This window comes from Mangifera indica, chromosome 10, assembly GCF_011075055.1.
Source record: "Mangifera indica cultivar Alphonso chromosome 10, CATAS_Mindica_2.1, whole genome shotgun sequence".
Classification (NCBI taxonomy): domain Eukaryota; kingdom Viridiplantae; phylum Streptophyta; class Magnoliopsida; order Sapindales; family Anacardiaceae; genus Mangifera; species Mangifera indica.
The window spans coordinates 774588-794694 of NC_058146.1; the positions used below are offsets into that span (position 1 = coordinate 774588).

At 35.2% G+C, this 20107-nt stretch overlaps 4 protein-coding genes across 8 annotated transcripts; all 4 read left to right on the forward strand.

Moving 5' to 3' along the window:
* Positions 1 to 922: 922 nt before the first annotated feature.
* Positions 923 to 4688, forward strand: LOC123228233 (elongator complex protein 3). Of its 2 annotated transcripts, XM_044653554.1 has the most exons (9): positions 923 to 1570; positions 1960 to 2029; positions 2138 to 2159; positions 2229 to 2310; positions 2544 to 2718; positions 3117 to 3503; positions 3589 to 3693; positions 4034 to 4186; positions 4294 to 4688. In XM_044653554.1, the coding sequence occupies exons 1-9, from the start codon at positions 1101 to 1103 to the stop codon at positions 4450 to 4452; spliced, it is 1623 nt and encodes a 540-aa protein (XP_044509489.1). In that variant the 5' UTR covers positions 923 to 1100; the 3' UTR covers positions 4453 to 4688. The 2 variants fall into 2 exon arrangements, with proteins under 2 accessions (XP_044509489.1, XP_044509488.1); XM_044653553.1 differs by having other exon boundaries at positions 925 to 1570; positions 2138 to 2310.
* A 1240-nt stretch (positions 4689 to 5928) lies between these two features.
* On the forward strand, positions 5929 to 8634 carry LOC123227479. The gene is made up of 3 exons (XM_044652292.1): positions 5929 to 6124; positions 6309 to 6650; positions 7617 to 8634. Exons 1-3 carry the CDS (start codon positions 6002 to 6004, stop codon positions 8433 to 8435), a joined length of 1284 nt encoding a protein of 427 aa, XP_044508227.1. The 5' UTR covers positions 5929 to 6001; the 3' UTR covers positions 8436 to 8634.
* Positions 8635 to 9604: 970 nt separating this feature from the next.
* On the forward strand, positions 9605 to 15619 carry LOC123227480 (proline iminopeptidase-like). 4 transcript variants are annotated; one of them, XM_044652295.1, is made up of 11 exons: positions 9605 to 9731; positions 10604 to 10806; positions 11251 to 11349; positions 11425 to 11535; positions 11634 to 11696; positions 11800 to 11893; positions 12356 to 12453; positions 13036 to 13137; positions 13465 to 13578; positions 14102 to 14176; positions 15214 to 15619. In XM_044652295.1, exons 2-11 carry the CDS (start codon positions 10672 to 10674, stop codon positions 15313 to 15315), a joined length of 993 nt encoding a protein of 330 aa, XP_044508230.1. In that variant the 5' UTR covers positions 9605 to 9731; positions 10604 to 10671; the 3' UTR covers positions 15316 to 15619. The 4 variants fall into 4 exon arrangements, with proteins under 4 accessions (XP_044508230.1, XP_044508229.1, XP_044508228.1 ...); XM_044652294.1 differs by having other exon boundaries at positions 9668 to 9779; XM_044652293.1 differs by lacking the exon at positions 9605 to 9731 and adding an exon at positions 9786 to 10003.
* Positions 15620 to 16442: 823 nt separating this feature from the next.
* On the forward strand, positions 16443 to 19726 carry LOC123227487. The gene is made up of 2 exons (XM_044652312.1): positions 16443 to 16600; positions 17652 to 19726. The coding sequence occupies exon 2, from the start codon at positions 17815 to 17817 to the stop codon at positions 19561 to 19563; it is 1749 nt and encodes a 582-aa protein (XP_044508247.1). The 5' UTR covers positions 16443 to 16600; positions 17652 to 17814; the 3' UTR covers positions 19564 to 19726.
* The last annotated feature ends 381 nt before the right edge of the window (positions 19727 to 20107 follow it).

The window sequence follows — 20107 nt, forward strand, 5'->3', positions numbered from 1 at the left end:
AATGATATGGGAGAAAAAGGATAAGAAAAATTGTTCGAAATCATGAATTATTTAACTCTAAAAGAATTGTGAGAGAAAAATAATAGTTATTAGAGGAAAGGGAAAAAATTACTACTAAAAAAGAAAAAAATCATCATAAAAGAATAATTTTTTTAAGAAAAATTATTGCAGAATAAAAATAATTATTGTAAAAAAAAATAAATGGTCTAAACATTGAGTTTCGATATAACGATATCAACTAGACAAAAAAATTCAAGCCAAACTGAAAATTGATTTGAGCTTAAGTAGTTTGAATAGTTCTATATGAAATAATGATATATTCATTTAATTTTTGAATATTTAAATAATATATTATCATATAATTTGATTTTTTTATTTTTAATTAATATATTATTTTAAATTTAATTAAAGACCCAAAACTACCTTCACATTATTTTATTATTTTTATATAATAAAAATGTGATGCTAATATTAAAATTTAAATATATCTTTATGCAAAACCAAAACCATAATATGAAATTATGAATAGTTATTTTTTTGAATTTAAAATTAGAAACTGAAACAAAAATAAAAATTGGATTTTAGAAACTTTAATCCATTTTCCTATGTGGGATAGTAGGTTGGATCCACATTGAAACGGTCTTTATCTTTTTTTTCAGTTCAAAATAAGTTAAGTTTGACTTTAAAATAATCCCATTTTGAGTTAAAATCAAAATGATTTCTAGAAAGGTTAATAATAGTTTCATTTCTTTTTAATGATTTTTATGAAAATTTATTTTATTATCTTTGACAACCTTTTTTTCGTCTTATCCTACACTTTCCAATGACTTTTTCCTAGATCATATTGCCAACTTGAGCTCAAGTGGGATTTTATGGATTTGGACCAATCATGAGGCGGTTTATGTTTAGGCTCGATTTTACTTGGGATCTATTCCTAGCTGACAGTGGCTACACTATTAATTCTCTATTATATTGGTGCCAAAGTGATTTAGGCCAGATATTAGGGATCAACCTGTTATTTTACTCAAACAATTCAGCCCTTTAGGCACTCGCGGGCTCGCCCACTGACAATATTCCCTTCTCATTCCCCTGGTTTCCCGATGGCAACCGCCGCACTGCAAGATAGCAGAAAGCAACCTCGCCCGGGTCGGGGTGGGTTCCAGGCCCACGGACTAACAGAAGAGGAAGCTCGAGTTAGGGCGATCGCCGAAATAGTTAACACCATGGTTGATCTCTCTCGGAAAAACCAAACTGTAGACCTAAACGCAATAAAATCTGCCGCGTGCCGCAAGTACGGTCTCGCACGTGCCCCGAAGTTAGTCGAAATGATTGCAGCGCTGCCGGAGACTGAACGCGATACGCTTTTGCCCAAGCTGCGAGCCAAGCCGGTCAGAACGGCTTCCGGAATCGCCGTGGTAGCCGTCATGTCGAAACCGCATCGATGTCCGCATATTGCAACGACCGGAAATATTTGTGTTTATTGTCCAGGTGGACCGGACTCGGATTTTGAGTATAGTACACAAAGTTATACTGGATATGAGCCCACTAGCATGCGCGCAATTAGGGCCAGGTCGGTGATTTTGGCCGTCATCTTTTGACATTTTTATGGTTTTTTTTTTACTTGTGTACAAATTTGCTCTTGTTGACGAAGAGAAGCTGGAATTAAGATGATAAAGTTGAAGGTAGGTGTAGAAGAGTACATTGGAAATTTTGGGATTGAGATGATACTTTTAATTGTGCTTGATTTTGTTTTTTTTTTTTTTTCTCTACTTAAATAGTGTTATTGAATTTTTTATGGCTTCAAATACAACCCTTATATACAGAAAATGATTAATTAGGTGTAGATGAGTACATTGGAAATTTGGGGATTCAGATGATACTCTTAATTTATAATGTTGTGCTTGCTTCTGGTATTTGTTTTTCTGATTAAGAGTATTATTGCATGTTTTATGGCTTCAGATACAACCCATATGTCCAGGCAAGAAGCAGGATTGACCAGTTGAAGCGGCTGGGTCATAGTGTAGATAAGGTGTGGTATATTTCAATTGAATTGTATCTTTTCAGATTGAACCAAGTGCTGTGTTTTATTGAAAAACATACATTTTGAGTTCTTATTTGTGCTCCTTTATGTTGTCAGGTTGAGTTCATCTTAATGGGTGGTACGTTCATGTCACTACCTGCAGATTATCGTGATTACTTTATAAGAAATCTTCATGATGCCTTATCAGGACACACCTCTGCCAATGTTGAGGAGGCTGTCACCTTCTCTGAGCATAGTGCAACAAAGTGTATTGGCATGACAATTGAAACGTGAGTTACTTAACCCTATACTAAGTGTTTGTTTTAAGTTACTTTCATCTTCTTGAGGATTCACTTGGCAGGATGTCCCTCAAATATATTTTATTTGGTTTTGAAGGTTTATTTTCCATGTAGTACAGTAATTATTAAAATGGATACTTTTGGTCACACTTTAAAATCTTTCCATGTTAAATTAAGTAAAAAATATCATTGGCTAATTTTTTATTTTATTCCTAATTTTCTAGGAGACCAGATTATTGCCTTGGACCTCATTTGCGCCAAATGCTTTCTTATGGTTGTACACGACTAGAAATAGGAGTGCAAAGCACATATGAGGATGTTGCCCGTGACACAAATAGAGGACACACAGTAGCTGCTGTGGCTGATTGTTTTTCCTTGGCTAAGGATGCTGGTTTCAAGGTGTGCTACTGCTCTCTTGGATATGTTTATGTGCCTCTGTTAAAGGAGAATTATAGTATAATGATGTTATTAAATGCCTGATCTTATGTCCACATAAAGAGAAATTTAAAGTTGTTTTACTGTGAATCCTATATAAAACACATTCATTCTCTTATATAATTTATTGGAAAATCATTAATTAGCTTGAGGCTGGCACTTTTGTTATATTTCTCAAATAAGTAGAGATCAGGTATCACAAGAATAGAAAATTTATGAAGTCATATGTTATGACATTTCTCCTCAATAATAATTTAGCAGCAAAAGGGTTGTGGGTATAAATAGTTGGCTTTCATGTTTTCTGCAGAGAAATATGGTACGGTTTTTCTAATGTTTTGATTTCTTTATTTCATTATGTTTAGGTTGTTGCTCATATGATGCCTGATCTTCCTAACGTTGGAGTTGAAAGGGACATGGAAAGTTTTAAAGAATTCTTTGAAAGCCCATCATTTAGAGCAGATGGTCTTAAAATATATCCTACACTTGTTATTCGTGGAACTGGACTTTATGAGCTCTGGAAGACTGGTAGATACAGAAACTACCCGCCTGAGCAACTTGTGGACATTGTAGCAAGGATTTTAGCCATGGTACCCCCTTGGACACGTGTGTATAGAGTTCAACGGGATATTCCCATGCCCTTGGTTACTTCTGGGGTTGAGAAAGGGAACCTTCGTGAGCTAGCCTTAGCTCGAATGGATGACTTGGGCTTAAAATGCCGTGATGTTCGAACACGTGAAGCCGGAATCCAGGTAAAGAAGCAACCATGCTTTTGTTATTTGTCTACTAAAAGTTCAACAATTTGAAACCTGACTAGTGTTGTTGTGCTGGAATTAGGATATTCACCACAAAATCAAACCAGATGAAGTAGAGCTTGTCCGTCGTGATTATATGGCTAATGAAGGTTGGGAAACATTTCTTTCATATGAGGACACACGTCAGGTATTAAGAAATCCATACCGTATCTATATTTTTGTGTGTACAATTGTGTATATTTGTATTCATTTGCTCATGGGCTTGCAATTCATGTACAAAAAGGTTGTTAGGAAATGAAAATTTTACTCTCTGGTGTGGTATTTTCATTACCAATTCATGTATCAGCAAACATTTCACAGCGATAGATCATTCTTCTCAGTAACTTATTTTCTGCTAAATTGCGATGTGACATTATACTTTATTTGAACTAACTTTCGCTGACTGCCATTACTATCAAAGAAAAAGATGTAGCCTAAGTTGTCCAATAGGAAAAAAGTGCCCATTGTATTTTATACTTTGTACACAGGATATTCTTGTTGGATTGCTGCGCTTGCGGAAGTGTGGTCGGAATGTTACCTGCCCAGAGCTCATGGGGAAGTGTTCAATTGTTCGCGAACTCCATGTGTATGGAACTGCTGTTCCCGTGCATGGACGGGATGCTGACAAGCTGCAACACCAGGTAATGTTTATGTGTGATAATGACTAGAATTTAACTCTGTAAAACGTCTAATGTGATCCGAATTTCATTACAGATTTATATATTTAGCCCTTTGTCTGTTAACGTAGGGTTACGGTACTCTCTTGATGGAAGAGGCAGAGCGGATTGCAAGCCAGGAGCATAGATCAACAAAAATAGGTGTTATTTCTGGTGTAGGAACCCGGCATTATTATTGGAAGTTGGGTTACGAGCTAGAAGGCCCTTACATGGTAAAATATCTTGTGTGACTGGGCAAATATAAAATATTTAATTTTGTATCTATGTTGTGGGAAGATATATAATTTTGTTTTATTAGACTATTAGTCATTGAGAAGGATAATTAGAGCTAGCTCTCCCTTTGTTGTTTAGCTTGAAGAAATCTTTTAGAGCAGAGTTGGTTTTGCTTTCCACATTTGGAGTTTGTTTTTTTTGATAATGGGGATCATGTATGATTTATAGGGTGTATCCATTTTTGCTTTTTATATCTTAAATCTCGATAAATTTAGATTTTTGATTGTTTATCAAATGAGGAGGATTTGTTTTAGTCCAGTTCGTTTTTTCATAGCTACTTGTTCTATAGCATTATAATTTTCTTATTTGTTTTATTATTAGAATTGGCGTGGGATAAATAAGCATGTTATCCAACAAATTAAGGGTGTAAAAGGCGAGTTGAATAGTCCTTGCTCAAGTTCAACTCAATTACATTAAGATAAAGCTCCAGCTTGTCAAATTGGGAAGCGTTGGACTCGAACTTGAGACTGGAATGGTTGGCTCAAGTTGACTTAAAAAATTATATTTAAACCCTTTAACTTAAAAAAAAAATAAAAACTAACCTTATAACTCGTATATTTATCAATTAAGATAACTCATATTTATCCATTGCTCTCGTATCCCAATCAGATGTAAGATTGATAGGGGTGTAAGAAAGATTTGAAACTTTCATAGATCAATTGATTTTTTTTTTTTTTGGTTGAATTTTAAGCTGGATAGTTCATCAAATTGATTAATAATAAGTTTGTATTCGGCTCGATATGAGTTTAGTGGGAGGAGCTTGAGTCCTATACACCTCTACTAAGCAAAGTTTAAATAGTTTTAAGCATCAATCATCTTTATTCCAATTGTAATTGCATGCAGAGGATTTCTTAATCGGTTCCAAAAGAAAAGAAAGTGAAATGTGTTACCCTTTTATTAGGAGCCTATGAGATTGGTGGAAAATAGGAAAAGGGCCAATAAGAAGATAGTCTAAATTAAAGAATACCATCAATATTTTTGTTCATCACAAGAATATGATTAGAAGTTTTTATTTATTATTCAATATACCACACTATCGAAATTAAGGTTGGATATTTGAGTCAAAGAGTGATGATATTTATATATATTTTTTATGTATCATTATATTATTTTATCCCAATTAAATCTAACAAAGTCTAATTCGATAAATCTACGAGAGGTACCAGACTCGAATTGAATCGGTATAAGTTGTCGCTTTCTAAATCATCAATTACCCAGGATTATGGCCCGAAACGCACTCCATGATAGACGCGGTTATTTCCACGTCATCACGACAAATCGTATTCAAATTACAACAAAACTCAACCAATAACCTTTCCCCACTACATCAGTATCTCTCTTCTGATTGGTCCTTATTCTCCACGTCATTACTTCTAGATTCTCCACCACTCGTCTATAACTACTACTCTATCTCTATCACAACCCTCCTATTTAACGTCTCTTCTCTTCCTTTCCGAATCTCGGCAGCCCGATATTTTTTTGTTCTGATTTGCTCTGGCCACAAGAATGTTTCTCAGTTCATTACCCCGTTGTCTGCTCTTGTTTTTGGTTCTATTTACGGTTGTGCCCTCGTTTTTGGCGTCGGCCTCTTCGCCAGAGATCAATGCTCCGTATCCTAAAGCCATCTCTGTAAGTAATTAGAATTTTTATCCAGACTTTTTTTTTTCAAAATAATATTGAAAATTTAAATTTTTTTTATTAATATCGGATTTGTTTAAATTTTCTTAATTTTTCCTAAATTCAGCTATATTTGCAATATATTATTTGACGAATTTCGAAACTGAGCGAATTAATTTGTCCTTTTTTTATACAGGATTTGAAGGAAGCAATTGTAAAGGGATTAGGGTTTCAATCGGAGGATTTTAAGATTTCTGGGTTTGATCTTCGAGATGCGTTAGTGGGGCACTCGGCGGTGTATGAATTCGATGTGGAAATTGACAAAAAGGTGATGCCTTTTAAGCTTTTGGAGGATGTGAACAAGTGGGAGTATGTAGATTTGCCGATATTTAGGGTTGAAGAATCAATTGGCAAGGAAAAGGGGTTGGTGAAAAAGCCTAAATTGGATGGTGGGTTGCCTGTTTTGGCTCCGTTTCAGCTTGCTGGACCCATGGAGTTGTGGATACAGGATGCTAAGGATATGCGCATATCATTGCCGGTAATTCCATTCTTTCTATTTGATTTATTTAGTTTTCGGTTCAGTTGACTCTTCTTGTGGATTATATTGGATGGTTTAGAATCTATTTTTTTAATGTTGAATGAGTAAGTCATGTTCCCATTTAATGTTCGGGTGTAATAGACCCCAGCTCAAGCTTAAGCTCGCAAACTCATGACTCAAGCAAAAGTATTAATAAACCCTAAAATTTGCAAATTGTGCACTTATACCCCTAAATTTTTAATGCTGACCTTTAACATCAGGGGTAATTGATAATAAATATACAGGTTATGAGGTGTAAAGTAGTTAGATGTTGTTCTCTCAAACTTGAGCCAAAAACTTCCCAGTGTTGCGAGTTCAAACTTTGCATTTATGCTATGAAGTTGAAATCAAGCTAGGCATTAGTCGGCTTGGTTGGGCTTGATTACACCTCTAGTTCCAGTAGTTTTGCCTGCTAGGATGTATGTTTAAGGGAAGTTTGTGAATTTTTCTATTAACAAACTAATTACTTTACTTCTAGGACTCTTTTTAGCTGTTAAAATTTATTTTCTGGTAAATAATTTATTATTTGGGGTAAAGAGTATGACTGTGGTTCATGATGACTCGTTCATTTTTTAGAAATTTGAACTAGTGGTATAAGGAGTTTGTATCCTTTGAAGTAACTAATTTTAAGTTTGAATGAAGTGGAGCTGAGCAAATGCCTAGGTTGTTCTTGGATTCATGAGCGTGGAGATTGGTTTAGATCTGGCCATTTAGTTGTATTTAGTGTTACTTCTTTCTCTTCTTTTGAAGGGTCTCTTTTTTCCGCTTCATGATGAGATGCATTGAATATAAAACTCTTGAATTTGTTGCTTTGAAGAATTAGTGTTGGATGCTGTTGCTTTGTCCAATTTATTTTTGAACTGGATAGTTAGTTTGACTTCATTGTTGGAACTGGTGGTGATCTCATTGTTGCTTTAATTTATGCAGCATGATGTTGATGCAGGTGTCTTGAAGAAGGTCATCTTAGCTGATGGTGCGGTGGTCACTGTAAAAGGTGCCCGATCAGTTAGCCTGCGTCACCCCATTGATTTTCCTCTCCCCTTGAACCGAACCAGTAATGGGTTTGCTTCTGGTCTTCTAACTCTAGCTGAACAACTTCGCCATGCTACCCGCACTCAGAATGCTCCACTTCTCTCGCTCCGCATTGTCGGTCCTACCTCTCTCTCAGCCCCATCCTCATCATCACTGTCACCAAATAATAGGCTTAAGCTCAAGCGTCTGGCTCCTGGCCTTGTGGAACTATCTTCACCCACACAAACTAAACCTACAGACGCCCTTTCAACGATTGATCTCCAGGAGGAAGCCACTACAGTTTTGACTCCAAAACACTTCACCACAATGTGGCCTATTGCCTCTGTCAATGGCTCAAACCCTAACTTGCTAGGTTTTGAGAAATTGCTCTCTTCTGTGCTGGGTCCCAAGGCTAATAAGAAAGGTTTTTTCAAACTGTTAAGAGCTCATGTGTCTGCTCAGACTTTTGTTAAAATTGGTTTTGGCGTGGAGAAGAAGTTGAAAGAAGGAGATGTGAAGGATTTTCCTGAATGGAGGACTAAGCCTGAGACAGTAAAGATGCACTTTGAGGTGCTGGCTAAGGTTGATGGTGAGAAGGTAATACCGGAGACAGTGATGCAGGTTGATCCCGTTATTGCTGAGGATACGATTGCACCTAGTGTGTTGCTCCCAGACAATATGACTATGTCACAGACTCCTATTATTTACCCTCCTTTGAGCTCCTTCACCCTGTAACTTCTTGGAGCTTCAGGGTTCTCAAATTTTGCCCAATGTTATTGGGGGAAAATTGTAAATATGAAATACCTTTATTTTTAAATTGCAAATGAGGTAGAAGAGGTCTAAATCTGTAAAAGAAAATCGTTTAATGTAGTTGTAAAAGTATGTTAAGCATACTAATACCATATATACAGTGATCTACTTATTGATGCTTCTATGTCTGTGCTCTCAAACGAATTTTTCTGTAGATTGATGATAGTGCAGCATTTTGGTTTGTTGAGTATGGCAGTGTTGTGGCTTCCATGAAAAGAGTGGTGGATTCAGCAAAAGGAGAAGTAAAGAGCAAAGAGGCTTTGCTTGATGTGGTGGACAGCCATCTCAGAGGCTTCAAAGCAAGATGCCCTCAAAATTTTGACAATTGCACTGCACTGCACGACCAAAATTCCAGCACTGAGACCATCCATGAGAATGGTAGTGCAGATGCTGGAAGAAGCTGCGCCTTTTTGGCTTACCGCCATTTTTGTTGGTAAAGAAGGCAGAAGCAGTCTAATTTCGAAACAGTTTTATGATACCACAATGGTACTTCATCCCTGTCCAATGTGGTAGAAATTCTCAAGCTCTGGAATTTAAAGTGGAAAATTGTTGATGTGCTTTCTCACAACTAACTGGTATATGTAAACAAAGCTTTTGTGGAAGCTAAACTAGCATGACAAGATTCGGGTAACTCGAGTGTTGGGAATTCTTATAGAAATGCATGTGTGTCAGTAGAGAAAAGAAAAAAATTGGCACTTGGATTTTTTAGGTTATTCAGTCAGAATGGCTATATTTATATATTCATTAGTTCGTGGGTTAGTATAATATTTCTCTCTTCTTTATTTTTCTTCTTTTACATACAAGTTTTTGAAGGAAAAAGACCTCCCTTGACATTTCTAAAATTTCCCTCTCCTTCCTTCCTAAACTTATTTTATGATTTAATATATACTTATATTGATGACATATTTATATTTATCTGGGGTTAACGACTTTACTAATTAGGTTATTCAGTCAGAATGGTTATATCCTATATATTCATTAGTTCGTGGGTTAATGGTTAACCATTTTGGTATAAAAATCTCTGAATTTTTAAATTTTTAAATTATTTTATTCATTAAAAATTATTTTAAAAATTTAATTAAACAGCACATCGATCCAAAGGTCAATGACCTTGGATCAACCCTTTCAAGTTCAGTCCTAACTAAGTCTAAAAATATTCTTTTTAACGCAAGTATTTACAACATCTCAATTATTTATAAACAACATATGATGATAGTTTGGGTATTATTCCGATAAGCTTAAACCTTTAAGTTTGCAAAATTAATTTGGGTATTGATTCTGATAAGCTTGAAGTTTACAAAATTAATTTGGGTGTTGATTCTGATAGGCTGAAAGTTTACAATTTTATCTTAACGTGTAACATAGAATGAGTTTACTAGGTTTTGGTTCTAAAATCTTCACTTCAAATACTTGTTATACTTCTGTGCTTCCTCTCATTTCCTCTCCTTCATTTTCATCTCGTCTCCATTTCCATCACAAACTCACTCTCTCAGGTCTATTTGTTTCACTCTCTGTGTGTCTATTTGTTAATTATGCAAATGCTCAACTGGGTTTGTTTTATTTTTCCTTGATTTTGCTTAAGAGTTGAGATTATGTAAATTATCATCTGGGTTTTTTTTGTTTAAGGCTAATTGCTGTTAGTCGCCACGGTTATGCTAATGATCATCTGGGCTTGCATGATTTTTTTTTAATTTTTGGCTACGTTGAATTGTCACCAGGGTTTGCTTGATTGTTGTTTGTTGCAAAGTGTTAGCTTTTCATGGTTATTTGTTTTGAAGATGTCGCACTCTCTATGTACTTTGCTTATACGAAAGCAATGCCTTAATGAATGTTTTTAGCTTAATTATGGTGTCCTTTTCTTTCCTTCATTTAAAGAGTATGCGGTATCATGGTCATAACTCTTAAACTATGTTTTACATTTTTGGCTACGGTGAATTATCACCACGGTATGCAGTATCATGGTCACTTAAAGAGTATGTTTTTAGCTTCATTTGAAGATCCTGAGTATACATCATTTGGCTATCTGTTTATGAATTTACAGTTCTGAAGAATTGTATTTTTATTAAGTTTGCTAAAATTTGCATATGGTACAGGGAGGAGGAATTTAGTCACACGCACTCAAAATCTTGGTTATAAGAGTGAGCCAAATCTTGTTGACTTAATGGAATCAGAGAAGGAATTACCGCAAGTGAATAGAAATCTTTATCCCCATATAGAGCCATATAGTACCGGCTTTTTGAAGGTTTCTGATATTCACACAATCTACTGGGAGCAGTCAGGAAATCCGAATGGGCATGTGAGTGGCCTTTGCTCTTATTCTTTACTCTATTTTTTACCGGCTTTATCTCTTTTGTATTTCGTGATGTGAATTTCTGTAAATGATTTAAGTGAGCTGCCGCTGTAAATGGGCTCCCATTGTTAGGAGGTTCTGTGGAATTTGAATTACTCTGTTCTATTCTCATTGTGTTGGAGATTATCTTTTGTTTGTTTCAGAGCTTCAGTAACAAAAATGTCATCATGAATATTAAAAAATTGCCACATTTTTATTTAGTTTGGTTTTATTGATGACTTTTTCAAAGCGTATGTCATCAGCTTTAGAACCTGTATGAGGTGGTTTACAAATTGAAATGTACTCTTGACACAGTGGTTGGGGCATGTAGTAGTTGGCTTCTATCTGAGTGTTCTATGTGAAATTTCTAACTTATATTGTTTTGTTATGTGCTTTCGATCTATCTTTCAGCCAGTTGTCTTTCTTCATGGAGGTCCAGGAGGAGGTACTGCACCAAGTAACCGAAGATTCTTTGATCCTGAATTTTACCGCATCATTCTATTTGATCAGGTTACTCATTTAAACTTAATGGGAATTTATATGCTATGATTTATCTCTCTAAACAAGGATGTATCCTTTTCTCAGAGAGGTGCAGGAAAAAGTAAACCCCATGCCTGCTTGGTTGAAAACACCACATGGGACCTCATTAATGACATTGAAAAGCTGAGACAACATTTGGAAATTCCAGAGTGGCAGGTCAAGTTTTGTTTCTGTTTCTTGATAAAGTAATAAAAATTTCTTATGATCAATTATGTAATCCCAGTGTATGCAACTTTCTCTGGCTAATTGTGCAGGTGTTTGGTGGGTCATGGGGAAGTACACTTTCTCTTGCATACAGTCAATCACACCCTGACAAGGTGTGCAAGTTTGCTTGGCTTGCCATTGTTGTTTTATTGGTTATTGCGCCCTGAAGATGCCTGTTATCTAATTAATCCTTGACATGGATAATTGATGTTTAAGGTCACTGGCATGGTCCTTCGAGGGATATTTCTTTTGCGAAAGAAAGAGATTGATTGGTTCTATGAGGGAGGTGCTGCTGCTATATATCCAGATGGTATGACCCATATCATTCTTTGTTATTTCTGGATAGTTGTTCTAAATCCATGAGACATAGCTTCTCTTTTTATCTTGTGTTTAGATTTTGGTTGCATTGAAGACTTTAGGTTACTTGTTAGATCTCATTTCATCCCGGCAGAATGTAGGACTATCAGAATTGAACATGCACAATCACTTAAGAAGTTTTTTGGTACTGTTACCTCATATTATCTTCAAAGTTCCTTTTGGAACGCCTCATTCCTTCCTTATGCATGATAATGTTTTTGTATATTCAACAATTTTCTCAATTAAAGATGATCAATCTAGAAAGGATACATAGTAAAGGTTTCTGCATTCATTTGTAGCATAAGATGATTTCAATCTTTAATTGTACATAATTCGATATCGTTTCCTTGTGCTGATGAATCTTCTGAGAAAATTTTGAGTTGTATAAGAATTGTGGACTGTTTTTCCATTACAGCTTGGGAGCCATTTAGAGACCTCATTCCAGAAAATGAGAGGGATTCATTTGTAGATGCCTACAGCAAAAGACTCAATTCTGATGATAAGGAGATCCAAGTAAGGGTCATCAGCATTTTGATTTGAGCTATTGTTTATTCTGCTGTTGTTGATTCCTGAACTCTTGTCTCTTCAAAGCACATATTGTCTTAAAAGCTAGACCTGAATCCCTATATGCCTGTTCTACTGTTGAGAACAAACACAATGCTCTTGCCAATTAGGTGAGGCACGACATGCTACTTGGCTGATTGTTCGGTTCAGTCTGTCTACCTTCTTGTTACTGTTGTGATCTTAAGCTTCCATTTTCATATGAATTGTCTAAGTTGTTCTCTATTTAGAATGTAGATTAGTGGTGGGTGTTGACCTGTTGTTAATATTATACATCTCCGAGTGGTATTGGATTTGAATATCTGATATTGTATTGGGTTTTTCATCACTTGAGTAGGAAGAAAGGACTATCTTTTTATGTTGCATGCCATGTTGGTTGAGTTTCTTGAAATGATCCTGTTGTTTACTTATACTGTATTTTTGAATCAGAGAAAAGCTTTCATGAGCCTTTTGGCTTTGATTGATAGTAATTTTGCTTTGTGTTATTTTTTGAACAATTTCACGCTTTACATGACTTTCTTGCTATTTTATTAGTTTGCAGCTGCTAGAGCTTGGACCAAATGGGAAATGATGACTGCCCATCTTCTCCCAAATGAAGAAAACATCAAGAGAGGCGATGATGATTATTTTTCATTGGTATGTTGATCAAGCAGTGAGCATTAAGATTCTAGTATAATTGTTCAGCACTATTTGAAAATACTGATGCTTTTTTACATTAGAATAACCTATGTGACTTCTGTTTAAAAAGTGGCATCCTTCTGTTATTTTGTAAAAGTGTTAAGAGTCAGATAACAGAGACTTAAAAATTCCCTTGCAGCATAATAGATTTATTTATATTCCAAAATTAAGTATCAGCAAGATCTACTTTATTATTTTCCTATTAGGTTTCTTTCAAATTCTGGATATTACAAATGATTAAAAACTTGATTCTATTCATGACAGATTTTGTTTTGCTTTATTCAGGCTTTTGCACGGATTGAAAATCACTATTTTGTGAACAAAGGCTTTTTCCCTGCCGATTCTTTCCTTCTAGATAATGTTGATAAGATGAGACATATAAACACTACAATTGTGCAGGTATATGTACATCTCACCTTTGCTGAATTCATTTGTTGTGGACATGCTCTCTCTAATATTTTCAACTTTCAACATTGATGTAGATTTATACTGATGAATTTACGAATGCATTGCATAGTGGAGGGTAGTTTAATTAATAGATTATCGGTCATTTTTCTTGAAAAGAAAAAAAATAGTAAAATAGAGGATCATCTTAATTGCTGCCTCATATGGTGTAGAGCAGAGACAGTCAGATGCGTAACATGATGCATATAGCATGTTTATATCTGATTTTGGAAAGATAAAAGATTGAATTGCTAACAAACTACAGAAAATATCTCTTGGTCAACTCTTTTAAACTAGTATGAGTTCATCTGTATAAATTCTCTTCAATCATTTGTTTGCATTATTGAAATTGAACCTGAAACCAACATGTTTGAACTAGACACAAATATCAGTTACTGTGTTGTAGCAAAACTCGTATAATGTATAGCAAGGTTCTGCTGGAATCTAAGTTTTTTTACCTTTTGAATATCTGGAACAGGGAAGATATGATTGTTGTTGCCCTTTGATGTCAGCTTGGGATCTTCATAAGGCATGGCCAGAGGCAGAGTTAAAGGTAATGTAACCACTTTAAGCCTACTGTCTTGCACAATATCAAGTTCCTTCAGAAGGAGAATGCTAGGATTAGAATAATTTTTGAAGATTTGGATGATAATTGAATTGAATTGATTAATGAAGAATAGGATACGAATTGAATAATTCAAGATTAGGATTAGGATAATGCTTGAATTAATTGATAATCAAAGATTAGGATAATAATTGAATATTTAAAGGGTAGAATAATCAGAAGAATAAAAAGAGGCAGCGAGATTGAGGGAGGGGAGAGGATGAATATTGTCTTTTAGGTTTTGGGCAGCTTGACTGCAAGGCTACGGCCTTGGAGCTGACACCTCGTGCTATCAACATTGTTCTCTCTTCTACTAATTTCAGAAACAATTTGCTGGTTGTGTGTAGACATCAGAGTGTTTGGGGTTGGTTTGTGCTTGTTCCCATAAGAGAAGAACAGGGATTTGAGTTGTGAGAGGAACAATGGGTTTTAGAACTGTCTATGATTTTGGGAAAAGCTTCTGCCATAATAAATAAACAGCAGATGAAAATAGATCACCTTCATGCCTTGAGCGAAGTGTATACTGGTCAATGGTCATTGATCTGCAGCGTAGCTTCACAATTGCATATTAAGCTGCAACCAAGTAATTTTTCGGAGTCTGCATATCTTGGGAAAATTTTGCCTGTAGATATTGTGGGACGCCACTCTTTTATGTTTGTTGATTGTTGCTTGATTTGTCTCTCATTGACATTGAAAGATACTTGTGATTTGTGGAACATGCGTTGGAGCAATGAAATTCAGGTCACCGATTACTGAAGTTTGAAACACTATTCCATTAAAAATGATTGCATAAATGTGATATAGGGGCTACTCATTGAAGTTGCTGAAATCTAGCGAGTAGTATTGCCATAAAGCTGCGATTCTATGAACCAGAATAGCAAGTATAATCGAGAAGATTCCTATAATCATTATTGCAAATATAGTTTTGATATATCAGTAATATCTCTCAAGATTTTCTTATTTTTTCACTTCACTGCTTTCAACAGATTGTTCCAGATGCAGGACACTCGGCTAATGAGCCTGGAATTGCTGCAGAACTTGTGGCTGCGACTGAGAAGCTGAAAAATATTGTCAAGAATGGACATTGAGAAGGACCAGGCACAGCACGTTCTTTGAGGTCCAAAGCAACTTTCAAATAGAAAAAAATGGGGCACATTCATGGCAATGTGCCTTGCATGTACAAGATAGTATATTACAAATAATTCTGAGAAATAGGGTGGTTCATGATTGAACCCCAGTGGCTCAGCAATAGGCAAATCCTTGAATATTAAATGAAACATGTTCATTAGACGGTTTTGAAGATGGACTTGTGGTGGTTCTGTAATGCGTAAGACCTTTTGTATGAAAACTTATCACTTAATCTATTAAATAATGTTAAATACCTTGCAAATATCCTACTTTTTCCTGCGAGCATTTTGCCCTACCTTTTTTGGTACCATGTGCATTCAGTTTTGAATACGTAATTGATATTCAAATGATGTGTCATTATATCATTAAATGATATTTTATCGTTAATTTAAAATCATTCAATTAAATAATATATCATTTAAATTTTTAATTAAGTATTTAAAACTGAAGGTCCGTAATTTTATTTTTTTTTATTTATATTATAACAATTTATGGTTGATTGTTAATTTTTACTCTAAAATTTCAGCATTTAATGTTGTAAATACAGTGTGATCTCGAGTATAACAATATAAATCAAAGTTTTAATATCATTAAAAAATAAATAATACATTAATAGAATAAAAGATAAATATAAATTAAATTAATTCGAATCGAATTTATCTTAATATCAATCTTTTCAAATAAAATTTCACACATTTTTTATTTTCATACTGTGTTTAAACGTCAATTGACCTTAATTTATTATTTATTCACAGATCCAAATCAAACCAAGAAAATACGTCACTTAGCATGGGAATTTAGAAGCCTAGAATCTATGTATGTTTCTCACAATAACATCTATTATTTGTATTATAAAATACTAACAATCATGACAACGTCAGCATAATAAATACATAAATCCTTTTTTTTTTTTTTTAAAGCCTTTTGAAGAAGTTTCTTATCCTATATAATTTTTTTATAAATATAAAATATAATTTTTCAAAATTCACGGCTCTACCATTCACAATTATTACACGATAGTTTTGGGATAAACGGGTAATAAATATCTCATTTATTTTCTACCGAAAATACCCTCCAAACATTATACAATGGCAGTTGTACCCTCTCTATGTGACCCAATCCGCCCTAATCTTTCGTCAGGATACCAAAAGTGGAGCTCTCAGGTTCTGTCTTTTAACCGATTGTGCTCAGTCTCGTTTAGATCTTTAACGTTCGGATGTTCAGCCTCTGTTTCAAATATTTAAGGTCAGCTTTAACTTTCAGATCTTGGTACCCTCGTATTTCTATTGTTTTTGACTGATTCCATTTAAATTTTGCTTCAATTTATAATTATGGACTCGGGTTTCTGCATATTTGGTCTAATCTATTATAAGTTTGTGGTTACATGCAATTTATGATGTCTGGGGTTTCTGGGTTGTGTTGTTGAGTTTCGGTGTGGATTGTTGTGGAAATAGATGAAAATGTTTGCATTCGGATTTGGTTTTGAACATTATTTCACTTTTCTGAAATGAAAGTTATAATCAAAATTAATCCACATAAGTGTTATAGATAGACTTAATAAATTGGCTAGGGATAATATTAGAATGATATTTCATGCACAAATATTATGCTTGTTATCATATGACTGGAGGGTTTTGAACCTGAGATAAAATAAACAATTAGTTCTTTTTATGTACCCGATAGAGAGAGGATGTTTGTAATGAAGTATTACTCATAATATAATTAACTTATTTTGTAATTTTTGTGAAGAATAATACTTCATGTATAAACATTCTCTTAAGTGTACAAACAATCTGTCATGTTTGGTTGATTTTGAGTTAGATATAAGGTAATCAATTAGATCATTTAGTCACATGATATCATATCAGTTTGTTTGTATATGTCGTATTACTTTTTTGTTAAACATCAATCTATGTTGTTTGAATATTTTAACAGATCTATCTATTAGTTTATTCAGTTAAATTGTGATCTTATATCTCCCCAACTGTTGGTTGTTTTGTTAAGCAGAACTTATGGGCTACATGTGACAAATTTCTAACTTGGGAGTAAATTTGTTGGGAAGATCAATGATATTTGTCCAAATTTATGTATACTATCTTCATAAATGTGGGAATTCATTCTTTGCTTTGCATGAATTTCAATTTATGATTCTTTAGTGTTAGTTCATGTGAGAAGCTGGCTTCTACTTTCTTTTTTTTTTTAAAATGAGGGTGAGAATCAGTGAATGTTAGTTTCGCAAATGAAAGGAATGCTGTCCTCTCTATGAATATAAATGTCATCCCTTTTCGTCGTGCAGACTTCTTTTGATGTTCATTCTAAATGATGTCCCTGTTAGACTTGTACATACACTCCAATAATTGTACTCTTCTCAAACTTTTTACTGATCCGGGTGGAAGCATGTTGAACATTTGGAGATCAAATTGAAGGGGTGGACTTCTGACTTTGTGTTAGCTATCTTCATGGAGGACCATACTTTTGTTATTGGGCAAGAATTTCCTGATGTAAAGGCCTTCAGGAATGCAATCAAAGAAGCTGCCATTGCGCAACACTTTGAGCTTCGTATTATAAAAAGTGACCTGATTCGGTACTTTGCAAAGTGTGCCACGGAAGGTTGCCCATGGCGCATTCGTGCAGTCAAGCTCCCTAATACCCCAACTTTTGTAATAAGAAGCCTTGAAGGAACACACACTTGTGGGAAGAATGCACAAAATGGACATCATCAAGCTTCTGTGGATTGGATTGTCAGTTTTATAGAGGAAAGATTACGAGATAATATTAATTACAAGCCAAAGGATATATTGCATGACATTCATAAACAGTATGGGATTACGATACCATATAAGCAAGCTTGGCGTGCAAAGGAAAGGGGGCTTGCTGCGATTTATGGTTCTTCTGAAGAAGGATATTGCCTACTTCCATCATACTGTGAGCAAATAAAGAAAACCAATCCTGGAAGCATTGCCGAGGTTTTCACTACTGGTGCAGACAATCGCTTCCAGCGGCTCTTTGTTTCATTTTATGCGTCAATATATGGCTTCCTGAATGGATGCCTGCCCATTGTCAGCGTTGGTGGAATCCAGCTTAAAAGCAAATATCTTGGTACCTTACTTTCAGCCACTTCTTTTGATGCTGATGGTGGGTTGTTTCCAGTTGCATTTGGTGTTGTTGATGCAGAAAGCGACGAGTGCTGGATGTGGTTCTTGTCAGAATTACATAAGGCTTTAGAGATGAATGCTGAGACTATGCCACGGCTCACTTTTATATCAGATGGACAGAAAGGCATTGCAGATGCAATAAGGAGAAGGTTTCCAAATTCTTCTCAAGCACTTTGTATGCGCCACTTGAGTGAAAGTGTTGGCAAAGAGTTCAAGAACTCGAGGCTTGTGCATGTTATTTGGAAAGCTGCAAATGCTACCACTACTCTTGCTTTTAAAGATAGAATGGCTGAAATAGAAGATATTTCTTCTGAAGCTGCAAAGTGGATACAACAATTTCCTCCTTCCCGTTGGGCGTTAGTACATTTTGAAGGGACACGGTATGGCCGACTCTCTTCAAATATTGAGGAATTTAATAAGTGGATTCTTGAAGCTCGGGAATTGCCCATAATCCAAGTGATTGAGCGAATTCACTGTAAACTAATTACTGAATTTGTGGCCCGGCGTATTAACAGCAATTCTTGGTATTCTGTACTTGCCCCATCTGCTGAAAAGCATATGATAGAAGCCATTAACCATGCCTCGACATATCAGGTCCTTAGATCAGATGAAGTAGAATTTGAAGTTTTATCAGCTGAGAGATCAGAGATTGTGAACATTGGAACTCATTGTTGCTCCTGTCGTGATTGGCAGCTTTATGGAATACCTTGTTCTCATGCTGTTGCAGCACTCATCTCATGTCGAAAAGATGTATATGCCTTTACAGAGAAATGTTTTACCGTTGCCAGTTACCGAGAAACATATGCAGAAGAAATTCATCCCATCCCTGCAAAAATTGGATGGAGAAAGATTGGTGAGGTCTCAGATGATGACACTCAGGTTGTGCGACCTCCCAAGTTTCGTCGACCCCCAGGACGTCCTGAAAAGAAACGAATCTGTGTCGAGGATCTTAACCGTGAAAAACATACAGTGCATTGCAGTCGGTGTAACCAAACTGGACATTACAAGACAACTTGCAAGGCAGAGATCATGAATAGTATTGAACAATTTTAGGTTTCTAATTTTGTAAATTACTAGAATGTATGAACATTGTAGCCATCCCTTATGTTTGGGGAATACTTCTTGTAAAATAGGAAACCTCCACGCTATTTAACATTGTACTTTGTAAGTGGAAACAACTTTTAAGAAATAGTAGATAATTTTGCATTCTAGTTAATGAGCTTCAAAGGTGTATTAGTACTTGTGATCTTGTATATTTATTCAGGATCAGACCAACCCAGTTTGAGTCCCAGATCGGTATCTGAAGGGGTTAGAATTGAAAGTGAACAAGCACAAGCAAAGCATGCAAGACTTGAATTCATTCTCTTGTAACTCGGGATCTTCTGTAACGAGTTCTCATTGGAATATGAAGAAATATTACTTCCCAATGAAGTTTCAGCATCAAAGAACATCCCTAAGGTATATCCCAAGCTTCTCAGATGAAGCGGATGGACATTTTTGCTTTTGAAACACTTTCTTGTGCTTGTATGTAGATAATATTTGCAAATTTATCTCTTTGAAACACGAAAAAAACAAGAAATGGAGAATGGTGAGCTCA